This window comes from Falco biarmicus, chromosome 3, assembly GCF_023638135.1.
Source record: "Falco biarmicus isolate bFalBia1 chromosome 3, bFalBia1.pri, whole genome shotgun sequence".
Lineage (NCBI taxonomy): Eukaryota > Metazoa > Chordata > Aves > Falconiformes > Falconidae > Falco > Falco biarmicus.
In genome coordinates this window covers 57,187,349-57,209,199 of record NC_079290.1, presented here as the reverse complement: position 1 = coordinate 57,209,199, position 21,851 = coordinate 57,187,349, and the positions used below count along the sequence as shown (strand labels likewise).

At 35.8% G+C, this 21,851-nt stretch overlaps 1 protein-coding gene across 1 annotated transcript in view; it reads right to left on the bottom strand.

Moving 5' to 3' along the window:
- Positions 1-21,851, bottom strand: part of ROCK1 (Rho associated coiled-coil containing protein kinase 1) — a 93,132-nt gene that overhangs the window by 42,140 nt on the left and 29,141 nt on the right. Inside the window, exons 2-11 of the mRNA XM_056330147.1 lie at positions 18,414-18,495; positions 14,582-14,682; positions 13,632-13,769; positions 12,252-12,427; positions 9,410-9,494; positions 7,400-7,544; positions 6,980-7,118; positions 5,620-5,711; positions 5,277-5,436; positions 2,540-2,606 (exon numbers count right to left, since the gene is read on the bottom strand). Coding sequence (XP_056186122.1) covers positions 2,540-2,606; positions 5,277-5,436; positions 5,620-5,711; positions 6,980-7,118; positions 7,400-7,544; positions 9,410-9,494; positions 12,252-12,427; positions 13,632-13,769; positions 14,582-14,682; positions 18,414-18,495 — 1,185 coding nt within the window. The remainder of the gene's footprint in view (positions 1-2,539; positions 2,607-5,276; positions 5,437-5,619; positions 5,712-6,979; positions 7,119-7,399; positions 7,545-9,409; positions 9,495-12,251; positions 12,428-13,631; positions 13,770-14,581; positions 14,683-18,413; positions 18,496-21,851) is intronic.

Genomic DNA, 21,851 nt, shown 5'->3' with positions numbered 1-21,851 from the left:
GTCTCTTCCTTTTTTCCTTTTCCAACAAAATATGCTTAGAGAAAGTAGAACTGCACACTAAGATCATGAAAAGGAGACAAATTGTGCTTGTCTCCATTCTTTCTTGATAGCAACAATAAGTGTTCTCAACAAGGACTGTCCACTGTACAGTCATAAACTAAGATTTCAGTTTGGAGACCTATGACAGCATGCTTTATCCATATTAAATTATAAAGTTCTAGGTGAGATAATTTCTGCCTACTTCCAGGCAGGCATTTTTCTTACTTCCTACTTTCAATCTGTTCTCCTTCCCATTGTAGTAGGAAATAAAAGTATGGAGCACTCGGGTGCTCTCAAGAACTGGAATCCTTTCTCATTTCCTCGTTTTTCTTTCTTCCACATCCTTAAGGTGCTCTGAAGTTTTCAGAGAATGAGATACAGTGACCAGAAACCAGAAACTACATATTCTATACATTCGCCATTCTATTCTACATATTTACCACTACCTATCACAAAGCCTTGAGAAAGCAAGGAAATACTGGAAAAAAATAGACTTCTCAGCACTTACAGAACAGCTCTGGAAAATCAATTACATGGATGGGACAATGGTTGCAATCGAAGACCACAGAGACTGCCTCTAAATCTAAACTTTGAGGAAAAAGGAAGGAGGACCTGCACACAACACACTCATCTCCTTGGGAGGAAGCACTGAGAAAAAAAGCAAGAAGCAAGACTATTTAACGGCTAGCTCTCACTTTAATAAAAAGGGACCATAGCTAATGCACAAAAATAAAAAATAAAGAACTTTCAACATAGTTGCTCCTCCATTTCTTGGTTACTCATTTTATAGCCCTTCCAGACAGGCTGCATAGAGGAACTAAACGGGATGGATGAAGAACAGGTCCAAAAAGACATCTGGCAACTGAGGCATTTCTGTACCGACTCCTGCTAGTTTGGATCTCTGTTGCCACCTTTTGCTTCTTTCTGTCTCTGGATGGTTTTATAGTGCTGTACCCTAAGAACTCTAATTAAGCTAGCTGAGCAGTCTAATTATCTTACTACGAGACAACAGGCTTCCAGAGAAGTTTTGCACAATCTGATGTAAACAGACTAAATAATACCTTAAGAAAATCCTGAGTTACAATTGACTCAATATAAAAGCATTCCTTTATACTTTAGTTCGCTCTCTGTTTTCATTTCCAGTAGGAGGTAGGGGAGGAAAGGACTATGGCAAAGCTTGCCTACAGCAGAGAAGCCAAGAAAAATCCCTCTGGAACTGCCACTGTTTCGTTTTTGTTTTTTTTCAATCACCACAGCATAGTGTGTCTGGTTAGGCACCCTGAACAATGAAGGAAATCAAAGATCCAGTGCAAAAGAATCTGTTAATCTCCTCTTTCTTAATATCTGAACTACTTACAGATGGTTATGGTTGCATGAAACCAGAGTAAATAATCAGATCTTCAAAAAGGTTTTAAATTCAGTTAAAGGACATTGAATTCCATTTCTGTCCAACTTCATGGCCTAATTCTGTGAAGTTTTACACACTTGCAAATCAAAATTAGTTTCTTGGAAATTTCTGGCACTCAGTCCCTCCCTGAAGACACTCAGTAGCATGCCAAAATGCAGAACAGACCAGGTAATGTTGTATTATATGTCCAGAACAAATTAATTTGCTAACTATGTGTCAACTTTACCGTTTTCATTGCAGCATGTAATGAAAAAAGAACAGCTGAGAAAGAACTGTGGGGTAAAAATACCTTGCAGTAAAGTAAATGCAAACCCCCATTTAAACCTCCCTATATCACACTCATATCCTTCCAGAGCTTCACCTCCCAAAACTGTTAAAATCACAAGACATTCATATACACCTGACAATACAGACAGGACTCTTGAGGGTTCTTTAACTACATGCAGGGTGCCTGTATCCCACTAATTATGCCAAGTCCATTCAGTAATTCCCTTCAAAGCAGCTTAGGAAGCAGTAACTGAAAGTATTCCTGAACATTTCTTGCTAGGTGAACTCCTCTATAAATGCAGATCCTCAGTGCCCCAGTTCCCAATAGCTTGTGGGGCACCCTTGGGAAGACACAGAATACCCAGGCTCGGTACATTCCTTGCCACATGCTACTTAGCTCACAGGAAGTCCAGCACCAGGGTAAAACTGGCCGGTTGCTGGAAAGCCCAAGCTTTCCATCACACTCATGTCCAGACTCCATGGTTGCCACAAAGCCAGCGTACACCTGGGATCAATAAGGCACTCTAAAAATACTGCACAAACACTTCGATATTTCTAAAGATAAGAACTGGAAATCCGTTTCCACAAAAAGAGTATGCAGTTTCAGCTGTTTTATCCCAATTCAGGAAAACCAATCTTATACGAAGAACTGGAACTCTGTTTTTCCAGTAACTTTAATAGGCAGGCCATACCAAACAGTTAAAATTTATGCATTAATTTCCCATATTCCAAGCACTAAAATAATTTGAAATATTTAGAACTCAAACAGTTTATTCCCATATATGCAACAGATTTTTTACTAAGATCCAAAAAAGTGAGACATACCACACTTTTGTCCACACTGGAGCTTGTTCTGTTATCATTGGAATTTTCTGCAGAGACAGATAAATACCTGTAACAACATTTTAAAAAGTTTTAGGAGTTGTTTAAAAGCAAGGTTAAAAAAAAAAAAAAGAACAAACAACAGAATACAATCACCCTGAAACATAAAATTCAGATTTTTTTCTCCAAAATGCGGATAACCAAAAAGTAACATAATCAGATTGTTTCATTTCTGTATTCATTATACTTTAAAATTTAAGCACATTTAATTGAAAACTTCACATCGTTTATTGTAAAGGGTAAAGTAGAAAGCTGCAGTAGAAGACCTCCAGAAAAAAAGGATTTCTGCCAAATACTAATGCAACCACTTTTTTAATAACCATTAAAAAAATTTTTGCTTTCCACAGTTACAACACTCTCATTGGCTTCCATCCCACAAATATTTACTCAGGCACTTATGCAGCAAGTAGCAGCAATGAAGCGAACTCTGCACAGATTGTGTAACTTCTAACAAAGTTACTAAGAGTTCCACACACAAAAAGTTTTCCCTGAAGCCAGTGTTCTTATTTTATGTAAGTGTTTTCTAAAAATACCACAAATTTCTGTTTGTCATGATTCTGAAAAGTCAGGCAAATAAATACAAATGATTATCTTCAAATTCCTTTGGTATTTGATGTGATATTCTTGGCCCGATTAACTGATCCAGAGAGACATAAAGTGTCTCTAACTGCATCAGACTATGTGAGGAAAAACACTCCAACACATGAACTGAGGAAGATAGACACATCTTTTTTGTTTCACATGCATATTTTCACATATACAAAAACCTCTCCAAAAGATCAAGGAGGGTAAAATCAAAAGACATCTCCAAACCACAGTCAAATTAAACACCAAGACTGCTTTCAGACAATCAAATGATGAAGAGGAAATCGAACAGTTTCCTACAGAAAGGGACTTGCTGTCTTGACTGCAAAAAGCCACCGTACTTTCCACATTAGGGCTGCTGAGCAATGAGAATGTGATACTTAAAACAGGCACAGCACCAGCTCCATCAGAATCCAGAAGAGAACACACAAGCCAGAAAGGGCTACAAAGCGTTCTCAGCTAGTATTCCAAAATCTGTGTTATAGGTGAAGTTCAGTAATAAATAACTGTATTTCCTAGTTTATAATCAATGAGATTACAGCTGTAGAAAGTATTTTATATTAGAAGATAGTACTACTTCCTTTAATGACAGAAGCCACATCATTTTCCTAGATTTCTGTTTCTTTAAACTCTCCAGCATACAGGAATAAGATGAAAATGAGTGAGGGGGGAAAGATAAATGTGCAACTTTTTTCTAAATATGCAATTTTTTAAAATGTTTGAACTATTTTCAGTACAAAAAGGGAATAAAAATTAGGATTACAAGTTTAGCAAATATGAATGGTCATCTCAGACTTTTCAAGACTATCACACCAGTGGAGTATTATGGGACAAAATTAAATTCTAGGACAGCACTTTAGTTCTAGTAAGCCTACAAAATTATGATAGTATTTAGTAGCAGAGTTCTTCAATGACAGCAAAACACAGCCACTTAGGTCTCTGAAGTCCTGATACTGCTCCTCAAAAAGAAAGAGGGGGAGTGAAGAAATTTTGTTATTAACAAGCTTCTGTATGCTACTTCACCTTCTTGATAATATATTCCAAAATCTTCCTTCAAGGCAGAAATTAAGACTTTTTAAAATTATAGACTAAAAATCAGAACAGTAGGTGAAATCTCTGAACTGCTGAACTCACACAAACTGTGCAAAGCTTGCAAGTCCTTCTGTGCCTTACTATGTAGAAAGCAACAACAAATCCAACTCTTTGCAGAGATGGAAAGAATTTCACCACAGGCTTGGAAAAGTGGTTCCTCCTCTATGCAAGGACAAAAACCAGATTTATTTCCTTTCAAGCTTTCCTACCCAGAAATGCTATTAAAACTAATAGTCTCTATCCGACATGATCTACTATAAGTTTTAGCCCATTTTAAGCTTGACTGACACCCACCACAATTAAAAGCAGCTTTCAAAGAGAAGTTACTGAGATTTTTTTTTTAATTTAGATATAACTAACCATAGTGTCTACAACAATAATGACTGCTGGAAGTATGAATTAATATAATTTTAACTGATGTAATCTGAAGTCTTCCAAGCAACAGTAAAAAGCATAAGGCATCACAATCTCACGCTGCAGTGGATGAGTGCTTTAGGAGAAAAAAAAAAAGAAGAACTATGACACAGATAACAAGCAAGTAGAAAATAATTTATTTCTAGTAAGCCAAAGTTTGATTTATCACATGCTAAAACACTGATGTAAAGTATGGAATCTTCATATACAGCTCAGGAACAGTAATTTGCGGTGAAACAAAGTGACATTCATATCCCTGATTCATGACTCTACATACATAACTCAGTGGTCTGCAGGCAGCTCTGCCTAGTAGCAGCAACAGTGGATTTTTCTGGCTTAGATTCTGCAGCACCACTGTATAATATTCTTAACACAGAATAAGACATTCACAAAGTCAGTGTGATATTTTAAGACACTGATGACTAGCAGTGCTGGTTATCGATACTGAAGTGTCAAAAGAGTGTAATTTATTAGGAATCTGAATCATTAGTAGGAATCTGAATAGGCTTGTATCTAAATGCTGGTTGGTAAGAGTCAGAAATAACGTTGACAAAAGAACACATCATTAGCTTGCTTTCTGCATACATACCGACGGTTGCTGTAGTATGTAAATCCTACAAAGGGAAGCTGGTTGCCCACAAAAGCTTTTGGTATAGGAAAAGTTTCTTCCTCTCCTTTGTCTTCTTCAAGGTCATCAAAATTACTCGTGTCAATGTCACTACTTAAGTCAGGCACAACTGGTGCTACAGCTAGAAAAAAAGCAGAATAGTATGATAATAATCATTGTATTACTCAAGTGACTAAGAAATGTCTTTCATTGGTACAGGGTAAGTAAAACTTTAAATTCCATTAAAAGAAATATGGCAGTCCTTTTGCTAACGTGATACATAAGTAAGCCAGATCATTGTCTCAGAGAACAGCATTATACTTACTGTCTCTGAGAGTTTCCCAAGCCCACTGATCATTTTTGAAGAAAAGGTGCCGTTTAATTTCTTCTACGCCATTTCTTCCTAGCCTCACTTCCCTGTTAAAGAGTGTTTTGGTTAAACATGGGATATTACATAAACTATTCTGAAGCAAAGACTCAGTTTAAAGCAGAATCTAACAATACAGACAAAAAATTACCTCCAAAACAGTACAGACAAAAAAATTACAAACCAAAGTAAAAAGTACACATATCTCAAAGCTTTCATATGAAGATCTATACAGGAGCACAGCAGCTACATTTCAGAATAGGGTCTGGTTTTAAATCTTGACTATAAAAAGCCCTGCTGCTACTGTTCACACCATCACAGACTGGCTAGGCACCTGCCATGCAGCAGGCAGGTTCCATTTTTTCTAGGAGATCGTGCTGTTGTTTTAATCGCATGCAGCCCAGCAAATGCAACAGCCCTCCTTCACAGCACCAGTTCTCAAGCAAAGGTTACGCTTCTAGAAGTAGCATGGGTACAACAGGAGTGTACTCACAAAGTGAAACAGACCTAACATCCACCCATTTCAGATGGGCTTCCTGTGGGTTAACTCTACCCTGATCTTGAATGCCCACTGAGAGCTAAGAGTACATTAGGGGCACTCCTGCAATGCATCTTTTGCTTCAGCTTCACCAAAACGAATCCATTTTCCATGCTCCTCACCACTGTGCAACACAGATCAATGTAACAGTAGCTGTTACTAAGGAGTAACACTTCACATTCAAACTAAAGTTACAAGGTTGATGTACCCATAGTAGCAGCACTTGCCTTTCCCCACTATACATGCTTACATGCTACTACCACAAAGAGCAGCAGCAATCATCGGTGAACCCTCTCCCAAATACTGGGACTGGAGAAGATGAAACTGATGCTATTGCCTGTCTACCTCACAGTAACATCAGTTAGTAACTACTGCTTCAGGTTAGACAAAATGCTACTTCAGATTAGACAAAGTAACTTAAAGACTTAGGCTGAAGTTCTACAAAATTCTTGACTGACAAGTTACAACAGCATTTCTGTACTTCAAGCAAGAGACCAACAATTTCTTACATTGCTGTAGTTCAGAGAAGAATAAAGCCCAATTTCTATGAACAAGAACATTCAACTAACAGAAATGCATTCAGAGATCAGAAAAACACCTAACTATAGCAGCATTTAAAGGAAACAGTTACCCTGCATTCCTCCCAGGACAGTAATAGGTTCACTTCTCTTGAGCAGTTTAGAAACCCACAAAAAACAAATATATATATGTTCTTTCAAAATGAGAAGAAATTCTCTTAACAAAGGCCTACATTCATTTTGAGTAAAGTTTAAATCTTACCTATCCGTTAAAAAGGCACAAATAAGATTTTTTGCTTCTTTAGAAATCTCATTGTCATCAGGGAAAGTAAGGGAGTTCTTATGGTTCATAATCTTACTGTATGTTCCAACCAAAGAATCTGCATAAAAAGGTGTATCACCTGAAAAGTAGCAACACAGAAATTAAAAAGCAGATCAAAAGTATTGTAGATTCTATTTGTAACATTTGAATTACATGTGCAATAATCTAAGCAACTAAGTGAACAAACCAACGTTCGAGAACTGTGCCAGAATATTTTTTAAACATATTCTGTAAATACCAGGATCAGTAAACCACTGCTTAGGTCAGAAGAGTAATAACTCAAACAGTTAAAAACAACAGTGATTTTAACATGGAGTCTAGTTAAGTAGTGTAGTCAATTCTGATTATCCTACTACTCACCTACAAGCATCTCATACAAAAAGACTCCAACTGACCACCAGTCACATTCTCGCCCATAGTAACCATCGCCACCCTGGGACTTCAATACTTCAGGAGAGATATAGTCTGGCGTTCCCACAGCTGTATCGCATCGTACCATACCTTCCTACAAAAAGGAGGAAAACAGTCCAAATAAAAGATCCAGGAAGAGTTTACGCATCCTAAGCAACATCACCAGATCAGCGTCAACTTTCCTCAAACATTGTTTTTTGAATGGGTATTTTAACATTTTCAAATTCTAAGCTACTAAAACCAGAACAAAGCACCAGATCTGTCAAACACAGTTAAAGTCACTTCAAAAACCTCAGTTAATAGCACAGAAACAATCAGAATTTTATCTAGGCCCTGTAAACACTGCACAGCCTCTCCTGCTCATGTCAGTATGAATGTGTCATATACTGACAGGATGTACTGTAAAAAGGGAAAGCTCCTGTTAGAATCATGGGATATCATCAGGGATTTTGCTGACAGAATCAGCTAAAGTGCAAGTTTTTCGCCTCCAACCCAATACACTTAAGGCTGGGAAGACTAAATGTAGACAAGACCTTAAAACTCTAAGCAGACAGAATTCAAAACAGGTAACAACTGAGAAGAACACTTGACTGTTCTTCCCACTCCTGAGAAGGGCTGGTAGAACAGAGATCAATTGCACTGGAGCTCGCATCCAGAATGCTGAAGCTGCAACCACGCACTCCTTTTCCAGTGCCATTCAAGCACTTCTGAAATAATCCTATACCATTCCCAGAAATGGATCTTTTTATGCAATCCATTTATAAAAATGGATTTTGTTATGCAAGGAAAACTTGCATGAAAATATACAACTAAGTAAATATAACAAATATAAACCCAGTGTTGCATATGCAGCAAACCCAGAATGCACCTAAATTAAGTTCCTATGCTGAGCAGTTTCTCTCCCACAGAGTAACTTTTCTCTTTGAAAAAAACAGAGGAACTCAAGACTGGGATCATGACTACCCAGCTTTGTTCACAACAGCACAAAATGTAAGGTGTTGTTGACAGAAGTTTCCTTCGGTAATGCTAATATACAGCAGAGTTTTGTAATATTTTTTTTCTTTTTCGACACTTACCGCTTAAACCCTAGGATAATGTTTTTCTGTACTTCAAAATTACTCATTGTTACGAACACAATCAAAGATAAATCTGCATTAAGTTAAAATAAATCCAAATTTTGTATCAGTTATTCCACTGAACTGTTTGTGACTTGAGGAAATTCTTGAATTTGTACACATAACCTGCCCTTTGTTTTCATTAGCTGCTTTGCCATGAATAAAAGGCACCAAACACAGTGATGTACTCAAAAGCTCCTGGAACGTGTTGAGAACATAATATACATAGTACAGAGATTCTGTTAAATACCACAAATTTCAGACTGTTTTCTTCATATATATGCGCAGGCTGGCACAAACCAATCTGAGTTTTGTGTAGGGAACAACAGTGCTTCACAATACATGAAGAAATTGTTGCAAAGTAAATTTTTAGTGACCTCAGGACATAGTTTTTAAAAATACGATGTTCTTTAACCTGTTTCCTTCAGATTTACCATTTTCCTACCTCATCACATGGCTAATAAGTACAACCGGAATTCAGCAACCCATACGTTAATTTTGATTCTTTCATTACTCACTACCTAAAAATAATCTCACTTATTTGCATTAACTTCTGATAACCAAAGACTCCAAGAAATAATCCAGAGAATCTAGAGACAATCAAAGGCTTGACTTCAGAAAGTTTCTCTAGGAAACTGTATAGAAATGGATACAGTCCATAATTCAATAACCATTTCTGCATTCTACATTGTCATTGAATAGGTTGCATAAAGAACAGTAATGGGAACAGAGTGGAACCTGACTCTCCTCATCTAGCTAAAAAGTTTTCAGTATATTTCCTTTTCACTTTTAAATATGTTTTTCTTTCACAAACAGATAAGCAAAATAAAAAACATATGCTTACCTTGTTCATCTTCATACAAGTACCAAAATCTGCTAGTTTTAAATGACCAGCTTTATCTAGCAGCATATTATCAGGCTTCACATCTCTGAAAGAAGAAAACCATAATCTTTTAAAAGGAAATAAAAACAATTTAACTTATGAAAGCAATAAAAGTATTTTTTCAGATTCAATGTTACAAGGAAAAACACTAACATGAAAGCACCACTATTTGGTCCTTTCTACTGACTACTGAACTACAACATTTTAAAATACTGTAATGGATGCAAGAACACAGCTTTAAGTTACCAAATATAACAAATCTGGACATTATCAAGTTCCTGAAAAACACTCACTGGTTTAAGTACCTCTCTGCTAGGATCCACCTACAGAAAAAAAACCAACCATTCTTCTTCTGAGTTAGCTACCGTAAACAAACCTTGAAAACACAGCTTCTTCTCAGAAGCTATGAATTTTCAGAATTATATTAACGTGAACAAGTATTTTTGTGTGCCTCAAAAGGAGTATTGCCTTAACCCATTTTTCCACAAAGTACTTCCATTACAGAAAAAAAGTTTTCATAAAGTAACTGGTAAAGTTCAGCACATTTGATGTTATTAAATATACTTACTGAAGCAGAATAATAGTAGGAAACTATTATCAAGAAAGCATAACATGAATTTCACAAGAAAGTATATTTCAGGACCTCAAAGGAGACCTCTGACCATAACTGTCAAATGAAGTGCAGTGGAAATGTATCATTATACTCACAGAATAATTTTGGTTGGGAGGAATTTTTGTAAGATCTCTCATTAAATGCCTTATCAAAGTACAGCTAACAAAGTTTGAGTCAACTTCAAAGTTATAATAGGTTCCTCAGGGTCAAATCCAGTCAAGTTTTGAATTTCTTTCAAGGATGGAGACTCCACAACCTCTCTAGAACTCTCCTCCACTGTCTGATTGCCCTCATAGTGAAAAAATATTTCCTAATTAATAGCTAGACATTCCTTTGCTGCAACTAGTGTCATCCATTGACCTTCATCTTTTCGGTGTGCACCTTCAAGTCTGGCTCTTCTATAAAGTCCTGCTGGGCAGCTGACGACTGATGCTGTCTCACCTGAACACCGTTCATGTCGTGAATGAAAACATAGTGCTGACATGGGTATCAGCCCTCTGAGGAACTGCTGGTAGCTGACAGTTGGCTGGACATTGTTCTACCTATTCAAACTGTATCTTTCCAATTTGGAAGGTCAAAAACCTTGCTAAAGTCAAGACAAACAACAGACATTGCTCTCACCTCATCAGTGGAGCCCATCATATCATCACAGAAGGCAACAGGGCTGGCAAGGCACACTTCACCCTTTGTAAATCCATGCAGGCTGTTCCCAATCACCTTCCCATTCACATGCTTGGAAAAGGTTTCCTGAGAATTTACTCAGTAAGATTCCCAAAGACTGCCCTTAGGCTAGTCAGCCTGCACTTCCCCTGATCCTCCCCACCTTGCCCTTCCTGGGGCAAGATGGGTGTGACATTTGCTTCTTTCCAGCCACCAGGAATCTCCCAATTGCTGCAACCATTCAAAGGTGACAAGAGAGCGATATCATAAGGGTACTGGCTAGTTCCCTCATGACGCTCGGTATATCCCACCTGGTGCCTTGGACATGTGTATGTCCAGTTTGCATGACTGGAACTCACCTTGATCTTCCTCTGCCACGGTAATACTTCACTCTCCCAAGCTCTGCCACTAGGCACAGGAACCCAAGAGGCCTGAAAGCAGACCTTATCAACAACGATGGCAGCCTCTGCTGTTTCCATGTCCTTTGTCAATAGGTCCCTGATGCATTAAGCAGTGGGCCCACATTTTCACCAATTTCCTTTGATTCCTCAGATATTAACAGACTAACTCCAGTGGAAAACAAATTCCAAAAAATCTGCTGGTGTCAAAATAATCTAAATATTCAGGAAAAAAAATCACTGTGCTGCTGGCAATTTCGAATGCCTGCTTCCTAAAGCTTGCAAAATACATGTACAAATGGTTCATTCAGCCAGATAATTTATCCATTACATGTAGCGTAGCTACATAATTAATGATGCTCTATATTCTACTCGAGCAATAGATTAGTAGTTTCGCAAAAGCTTATGTGTTAACATGGATCTTCTGGCTGAGTTACAAATTGAGGATTTATATATTATGTCTTACTAACTTTTCCTGCATTTTCTGTTGAAAAAATTATTCTTTTGTTCCTAGTTAATGCAATTAATAACTAACAACAGATGAAAGTTCAAATATCAAAAAGAAAACTTCTCAACCTATCCAAGTGACTACATTTCAGTTTAGGGCAAGCACATAATATGAAACTAAGCCAAATCCCTTTGCTCTACACCCCAATTTTCCATCTTGCCCCTCACAAGAAAACATATGGCTGGGAGATTTTCCTCATATCGTTCACAAATTCTTGCTTAATGGGTTACTGAGACTTCAAACGCAGAACAAAGAATTAGCAATTCCTAACAGTGGATACTACCGCGATCAAATTCCTAAATCATGTTTTTCTGTTCAGAAGAACCATTTTGGGGTGAATACGTTGATACCACTTCAGCTCAAGAGAGCTTGGTAAAGTGGGACAATTTTATTATTTCCCAAACAGAAGAACATCAGCCTGCTGAAAACCTTTACTTTGACTGTATCACCTCAGACTTGTAGTTTCTGATGGCAAGAACCTTTGAAGTTGTCAGATGGAATAATTATGACATAATAATGAAGCAGTAACATCATAAATTTTAAAACTGCCTAAACAATTAACTGAAGTCATCCTAGCAGCACCAGGAATAAAACACTATGTAACAACACTTTTTTCTTTTTTACCTGTGTATAAAACCCATTGAGTGAATTGCATCTAATGCAAGTACAACTTCAGCAGTATAAAATCTTGCCCATTTCTCTGGAACATCGTAGTTGCTCATTAGATTTACAAGGTCCCCACCAGGCATGTATTCCATCACCATGTAAAGGTAACGGTCATCTTGGAATGCGTAAAATAACTAAAAAAGAAATAAACAAAAGCCAAGTTCCAGTTACCTTTAATCTTTTGCTTGTTGGAAATTAAAGGAATTTCTGAGCAAACTGTTTCACAGAGTAAGAGAATTGCTACAATTACTCCAGCAACTTTGTATCAAACAACAGAACTCCTAAAAAGGAACTAATCTCCAGAGTAAATTTCAGCCACATCTTCAGTCCCTTTATATTACAAGGGAAGTAGAAGAGTCCTGGTTACAGTCAAAGTTCAGTGACTTTGGTGCAATAAATTTTGAGATCATTTCAAAGAATGCTCATTGCATGAGAAGACAAAATGCTTCCTTATTCCCTGGGACAATAGTTGGCAAATACATAAACATGAAACTACTGTACTGTGAATATCTTCCCAATTCTATCTGTGTTATTATTAAATATTTATTATTCTGTATTTATTGTATAGAAAGTGAGCTTAAATTTTAATTAAGTAAAAATATTTCCCTTACAGTTGTCAATGCTCTGTTCAACATGGGTAGTACAAGCAGATTTAAGTTTTGTAACTTAAAACATTTTGAAAATCATGAAAGCACTATTCTGGACAATCACTCACAGACAGATTGAAATGTAGTTATCTATTTGACCTAAGTAAATCTTGAATCATTTTTTTAATTCTAATCTAACAAAAGAATTTACATGGTTAAGGGCAAGAACATTTTAAATTAACAAGTTAACATGTGCACACACAATGCATGTTGACTGCTTCAGGCACGCTCTTTTAACTTCAAAGGCAGCAATGCCCCCCAGAAAATTGTCAGTGATAAGACTGAAATAAGGAAAAAAACAACCTGAGCAGGTGTAATTTGCAGCCAAATATACACACAAAAATTAGGACATACAGCAGCTGTGCCTTAAGAATAACTTTCCAGTATGCTGGATACTTCAAAGAATTACTGTAAGGCCAGCTCATCAATATATATCTGGCAAAGAGTTTTAATAATAAACAGAATAGCTTATCTTGGAAATGTTATAAAAATATACAATTTTGAAGTGTGTAATATCTGCTATTTGTTGTGTACAGCATTCTTAATGTTAATAACGTATTTCCCTACCAGACCAGTACAAACAAAAAGGGACTTTGAAAAGCTAAAAATGAAAACATGTAATTCCCAGTCGTGCAGTGTTGTAATAAAACTATTCTACAATGACAGTATTTTTAAAAGAGTATCACTATACCTGAACAACCCAGGGACTATTAGCAAAAGCCATAATGTCCCTTTCTTCCCAGAAGAATGCAGAATCTGATCTTTTTATCATCTCAAATTTGCTGAGAAGCTTCATAGCATACACTCTCCTTGAGGATTTATGCCTTACCTATGACGACAAATGTGACACACAGGACAGATTTAGCTTGCTACATTAACATATGAAGAATACCACTGCATATATTACTTTCCCTGCCTCACTGCTTAACAAGTTTTATAAGACTCTTCACATTATTGTAAAAAATTATATACTGTAGGTCTACAGAATAATTACATTCCATTATCTGACAATATATGCATTGCTCTTAAAATACTTGCTAGAACTATTTAACATAAAAGTCCATAGGCATAACAGTCGCTTCGTAATTTGTAGGTATGTGTCTTTAAAAGGACAAATATTGGCACCTGTTAAATACTATAAAGTTAAAACTACAAGCATTTTCCAGAGTTCATTAGCAGACATGTATACTTGCTGCTGTATTTCCAGTTTCTCCCACCAGTTCTCAATTTCATGAAGCATGAACAAGCCTTGTTGCTAATCTGTCTCAAACAACATACGACATCTCTCATCTGTGAGAACTATGTCCACAAAAATCTGGTGTAGACCCTGACCTGGCAGAAATTCTTCTAGTCCTGAAGATTTGTTCAATTGTCCATGTATACGGTGGCAAAGGCTAATTTTCTTGATTATTTTAATAGAGAAGCACTACTACAATGCAAAACAACTACTTATGCGCTTTGAGAGTACTGAAATACGACATTCTCAAAACACATTTCCATGAGATAAAAAGAACCAAAATTTCACTGAGCTAAAGGTTTTAATATTACAAGACTGCATCTTCTGAACACTGTATTCAGCAACAGCTGCATGAGCAAATACTACAGAATACATTCAAATGTACAAACAGAAACATAACTTACCAACTGAACCTCCCCAAATGCCCCTCTACCGATCACCTTCACTACTTCATAATCTTCAGCTTTCATACGCAGATCTCTCATTTTATTTACCGTGTCTTTATCTACATAAAACAAAATTCACATTTCATATATAATGAATTTAATTAAAGCCATTCATGTCATTTCAATTTTTCATAATTTTTAGAAGATGTGCTGCTTGAAGAGCAGACTTCCTTTTGAATCTACCTTCCTATTAGAAACCTCTGTGCAGAATGTATGACTTCGTTCTCATTACCATAGTAACCAAAACCTCACATAAACATAATGCAATGACTCTACTGTACAATCAAATTACCAGAGATCTTAATTCGGTAATTTCTTTAAAAATAATTACCTGCAAAAAAATCCTACAGAAATTTTATATCCAGAAAGATCTTGCTTGTAAACTGATTGGTACAAAATTATTATTTCTGGATAAATATCCATCACATCCGAAAAAATATCATAAGTTACACACATAAGACACTTTAAGAAAATATTTTTTTAAAAAAATTCGCTTTCCATTTTCTGTACTTTTATTACTTCTAATACTCAAAAAGTAGATTTTAATTTAAAACATGCAGTGGGAAACGTTGCAATTATTTATATAAACCCGTCACTCTACAAACTACAATAATTTACAGACTCCCAATGGGCAGATATTCTAATTCCAAATTTGGTCAAAGATTAAAACAAGCTATTTTAATCCATGTGGGTCAACATTGGCATGGGATTACATGGAAAAGCTTCATGCTTCAGTATTTCTAAAAGCAAGGAACATCTTCTAAACCAGACATGCTTCTAATAAAATTAATTATGCAACAATATTTTATTTTCATAAATAGTATTCTAGGCCTAAAAGCAAAGTCTAGAAAGAAGTAAGGACAGGGCAAGAGAAAGAAGGAGAAATGTCATTTTTAAAGCTCATATTTTAAAAAAGTGATCAGGCAGATGACAGAAAATAACCATTAGATTTCTACCTACACTGGCTGTTATCTAAAACAAGAGCAGCATATGTACAATTAAAATTGAGTAAGACTATTACCACAACAGGAACAAACATAGCTTTGAATAAATACTCTGTGGCATTACTGTCTAATGTAAAGCCATCCCTTTACAATGCAGCATACCACTAGCTGATTTCAATACGTTATATTAAAATTGTAAATTCTGACAAATTATTTCACACAAGGACCAAAATATTCAGGAATTTAAAAAAATAATGCATTGCTTTATTGGCCTGGTAAAAACTGACCTATAGTGGAGGATGAGTTAGGCTGCATGGAACTAAAATGCAGCAATTATCATGACACCAATTTTCTACTTATTGTTAACTTACTGCCTAGTAATCTCACAACAGGAGATCCACCACTTCTGGATGAAAAATTCTCACATTCGTGCAAAAGAAAGCTAGCACAATATGAGCATTTTAAATGGTTTTCAGTCATAAGCCTCACCTATGGCCAAAACAGAATTAAGGAAAAAGCATCTGAAAAGCAATCTAAGCTAAGGATTTTTAAATAGTGTAAACTGGGCTCGTGAGCAGTTGCAAATTGCAATTTACTGCTTGAGACATACAAACTCTCAATTATCTTCAGACGATATGTTACAGTAACAGCAGCATTGGAAATCTTACCTCCATATTCTATGATTTGTTAAACAAGGTTTATTAGGCTGCAATGTATTTAAACAGGCAGCTCCTTATCTCCCACTAACAGTGGGGGGCCCAGCCAGCTTCCACTGTATGAACAGGCAGGGACAGGCAGGGTAGCTCCCGTGGAAAAAGACCGCATTCTGCAGCTTACCCTGGGGCCTGATTGTAAGCTTGGACACTGGCTTGACATAAACAGAGTCCCTGTCGCAAAGTGGGCTCCCAACCAGTGATTTCTTTATTCTTTTAATTCAATACGGTAGAAAATTAATAAGGTTCTACATTTGTGAAAATAACCCTCACAACCTTAGGCAGTAGAAGCAGGTTTTGGAAGCTCCACAAATATACAATGTAAACCACAATAAAATAAGAGGGGATGAGTGGCATACAGAACAATCAGTCTATAACATAAAGGAAGGAAACTCCCATTTTATTTGTAATCTGGAAGTTTATTTTAAAGTTCTAGAATAGTGGTGCAAGCTGTCTGGACAGTTAATACTACAAAAAGATATTTTCAACAGTTTTCTATTAGAACTAAAATAAAGATGAAAATGTTCCTATATGTCTTTTTTTTTTTTTTTTAAATAGAATTCTGAGACAAACTAGACTTCACAGCTCCTTCTAAGGCCACTAGTCACACAACCACAGCTTGCTTTCGTATTCCAGCAAACACAGCAAGATTAGTATTCTAAAGGCAGTTTCAAGTGAAATAATGTGCTCTGTTTCTTGCCCTTGTATTACTTCATGTCATATCTTACACAGTATGCAATTTATACCTACAAGACATTTTGTTATCAGACTGTAAACTCAAGTTTTCTTTTCCTTTACTCAGTCCCAATGGCAAAAGTGAAGCTCTCTTGAGACTCACTAATGATTTCACTATTCATAAAAGTTACACTAAAATTATCTGTTGCAATGAGTATTTCCTTTGCCTGACACAACTTCTCTTTCCTCCAAGAGTTTCATCACACCACCTCTGTAAATAACAGTATACAAAATGTGCATGTAACACAGTGTACAATATCAAATATCTTTTGAACTGTGAAAAGTTAAACTGAACATTTGAACTCAGGCCTTTCAGCAAATGGCTTACATGCAAGTGAGCCATCAACTAGATTCAGTAGACTTATATATTACCACAAATGGGGAATAATATAAAACAAAACTATCATTGCTTACAGCTGCATAAAGTAAACTATTTGAAAACACCTTAGAAAGAAACAAAACCGTACATTTCAATGAAGCAAAGACAAAAGTTATTTTAGTTAAATTACATTTGCCACAAAAACCATTTATTGCAACATTTAATTGAGATGCTTAAGCCTGTAAAAATCTAGTAACATTAGTTTAATTTCAAGGCTAGCCCATTCAGCCCACAGGTAGAATAAGTAGTCTCAAATCAGCAAATGTCTCTGCCATGATTTCCAGAATTTGTCAGTTTGGCAGTCTTTACAAAAGACTTAACTCTTAAATGTCTTTTTTGGGTTTGGGGTTTTTTGTATTATTATGAATATTATAGAACTATAACTTTAAAAAAAAATAACAACTTTATTAATTTAAAATGTTATTACAGAGTAAAATGTGCAGGAATCTGGTAGTGGAAAAATATAGAGTAAATACAGAGAATTCTGCAGACACATCAGCTGCATGCACAAGTAAATTAGTATAATGATTTCATGGGATAATGAAAAAAGACCTTTTGTGCTAAACAAAGTCTACAAAACGCATGCTCCAGTCTGTCAATGAACAAATTTTAAATATGATTTCTTGACACTGTATAAATGTTATGTCATTTTACTGTTAATTGCTTATGATATAATAGTACATGAAATTACAAAGCAAGTTATGAGAATCCAGAGGGTTGCCAAGAACAAAGATAACAAGCCTTTCTCTTAAAAGGCTTTGTGCCACTGAAAACAATGCCATTTACAAGGACAAAAAACTTGGACATTCAATTGTTGGGATCAGATTTGTATAGACAGCTGTCAGTTCTCACTGGGAATTAAATAAATAATCAGGCTCTTAAAGCAACTTGCACCCAAACACGTAATGCATCCCAGAACCCCAGTCACCTTTCAAAAAGCTAGAACCACATTTCTTTTTTTATTTTTCCTGGTATTTATAGTCTTTTGTTACTTAGTAACTGAAACATTAAATACTTACACCTGTTTAAGAAGTTATCAATGTTTTTGTTTTTTCTTAAGGCAGGAAAATCCAAGTCATATACCAAAGCATCTAATCCATCCTGAAAAAAAAAAACAGACAAACCGCCCCAACAAGCAAAATTAGGTGTTTGAAAAATTATTACACATGCTGTTAATTGAAGAGACAAGATAAAAACAGTTGTCCTTATCAATTTTCCACACAAATGTAATCATTCACATTTAATGGTTCAGTTAGCAGTTACACGAAACAGCTATTACTCCTCCACTTCCACATTTCTGTCCATCCCAAAACAAACATGAATTAATTACCTTAATTAGCTCCAAATGCACATGGAAAAAAAAGGTTTTGCAAATAAGAGCAAATAGCAGTTCTAATAAAATTCAATAATGTTAAAAAGTCACAATGTATCACACAGTAGGGACTTGAACGTTAAGTGGCAACTGGCAAATAGCACAATGACGGCAACTTAACCCCCACATTTCATTCACTGAATTCAGACAGAATTTTCATGAACAAGGTATTGGTCATTCTAGGAATGAACAGCCACAACCCCATCTGGCATTACTACCATGGAAAACATCCCTATGAACAAAACCAAAGCAAAATAAAAGCCACCAAAAAACCAACAGAAAAACACAACCACAACAAAACAAGACCTTAAACCTGTCATTGTCTAAGTGCCATAGAATTCCTGACTTAAAGTTTAAATCTAAATTTTACAACAGGTATACAGGATTCTTCAGTGGATTCATTCTTCTCAGAGAAAACTATCCCCAAAGTATCCCCAAAGCAGATACTTCAGTTGAAACCCACAGATACGGTATCTAATGAAAAATAATCTAGTATTCTAGGGAATTATGTCACAAAGAATCAAACAGCATTAGGGAGTCTCTCCACTAGGTAATATTTAAGTGACAACTGCAAAAATAGAAAGGAAGGTCATAAAATACACATTGATGGATGTCAACAAAGCTTGCAAGGGAAGTAATGCTATTTACTTGTCCATTCCGTACCTGTATGTCTATGGTATCTGTTATTGACCTGTGGAGAGTGAGGTATTAGACCAGACATATCTTTGATCTCATCAGTTCTGATCCGATTAGACAGCATCTGACTGTTTTCAGCTTTTATAAAATTATGTAATACAGGATTGAAAGCTGAACCATCAGTCTTTGACCATTACATCCATCAAGTAAGTATGCCTGCAGAAAAGCTAGAGTAAAAAAAAAAAAGCTTTTTGAAAGCTTATTTTCCAGGAAAACATATTGGAGAATAAACTTGATCTAGATCAAAAAATTAGTCTTTAATCCCTCAATTTTTAATTCAAACCTATTTTCCCCCCTCAGTCTATAGGGGATTTTAAGATCTAAAAAAATCAAATGCTATCAAAATAAAAATCATTTATAGACTTGCAGTCCTCACTTTTGAAACATCTGAGACAGAAATCATTTACTTCAGATACAACTAGAACAAGCAGTAAAATCATGCTAGAATTGGAAAACGTGTAAGGAGATAAAACTACAGGGATTATCAGAACTACTTTAAAGGGTGGATGTTTTTAAATTTGTTAACTTCATAAAAAAACATTCATGTTTTAAGTTACCTCTCCATACAGTGGCTTAGTTTAAACTAAGAAATGTTACAATGACAATGGTAAGAATAAAGAAAAACAACACAGTATTTTCACAATACTTAAATAAAGTCAGGTTTTCACCTTGAGTGTATTAAAGGATCATCTTTATGGACTCACACTGATGATGAAAAAGAAAAGGAAATGTCAATGAAAAAAACATTTAATGGGTCAGCAATGTAAGTCAGAGAGCAAGAGGCCAACAACAATTAGGACTCAAGACAGATGCAGAAATAAAGCTATGGAGGGTAAGTGCAACTTACTAAAAAGTACCCTGTAACCAACTGAAAGATACCTTTTCCAAAGATACATAGTAAATGTCCAGGAAATCCACTAAAGAATTTTAATTCTTAGGTAAATTCAACAGAGAAACCATTCACCTTAGATGTGAACTCTTTCAAGTAAAACACTTAACCAAAAAACCCTTTGAAATACAGATTCAAGCTATTGATCTTGCATTCATTTCAAATCCCACTTCAAAATCATGCAAACATATAAGGAAGCCGCCTGGCAAGAGCTGCTTATTTAAAAAGTTCTTTTTTTTGAAAAATAAATTTTTATTGAAAAATAATCAGCTCCCCTTTGCTACAGCATCCAGAGAATAAACTAGTCTCGTTCAAAACTTTTAACTAAAAAAAAAGTAGGGGTGGGGTGGTGTTCCTACAGTAATTAAGAGCCTTGTAAATCCTTAACTCTCCAAATCATAATTTTTTTCAGCTAAGCTTAAGGTAATTTTAGAGAATTGTGAATAAAGTAAGTAAAATATTTGGGATACCTACTGTAGAACACAAAACATGGAACAGCCTTTTTATTTCACTTATATTAGCTAAACCAGAAGAATCTGTGAATGCTACAAGCTCTCCCTGTACAAAGGGAAACACAGAAGCATTGCTATTTATAGTAGTATCGCTGGTGAACAAACGGGGAGGAAGAGCACGCAAGCTCAACAGCAAGAAGGCAATGCCAGTGAAAAAGTTGCAGGTCACAGAGATGGGAATACACGACCAAGTTTTAGCAATAATGGCTAGGAGAAAAAAGGGTAAAAGCCAAACGGAAGGAGACAGATCATTATTGTTGATGGCTGCAAAGGTAACTCATCTCTTAGCTTTCTTGTTTCCACCTTGCTCAATCTTTCAATACGCCATCTGACTTTCTTCCTAATAATGAAAGGAAGCAACATCTTTCCTTCAAGACCTATAGAAGCCACAGCCACCTCCTCTTGAAGGATACTAAGATGTCATTATAATAGGCAACCAACCATACAGCCAATAGTTTAACACACTTTATTAAAATAAGAAAGCATCATTTTTACAATGGATTTTTTCCCCACTTGGATGGGTTCAATATATTTTTAGTATGTATCTTCACTAAATACACCACATCCCATACTTCTTAGAAACATATTGTAGCTTAGAGGTGTTTTCAGCTAATGCTAACTTCTACCTTACTCTGTCATTACAGAGCAATTTTCCTGTTTAGCTTTGAGATCTACACAGACTATTTCCTTTTATGTTAACAGTTAAATTAGACTACTAAAATAAATTGGTTTGTAAAAGCAAATGTACAACTTACACAGTAACAGTATTTCAGAGGTGATTAAAAAAGAACAGGGGAAAACACTTCCTTTCTGATGTCCTTCACTCAAACAGTTTCTTGGTCTGGTAAGAGTCTTTTCTGTATCACAGTCATTTAATGAAATCATAAATAGTTTCATAATCTTTAAAAATACCACATTTTAACCTGAAATTAAAAAGAGGCATACTAGGAAGCCATTACAATGTGCAGAGAGTTCTTCCCTATGAAAC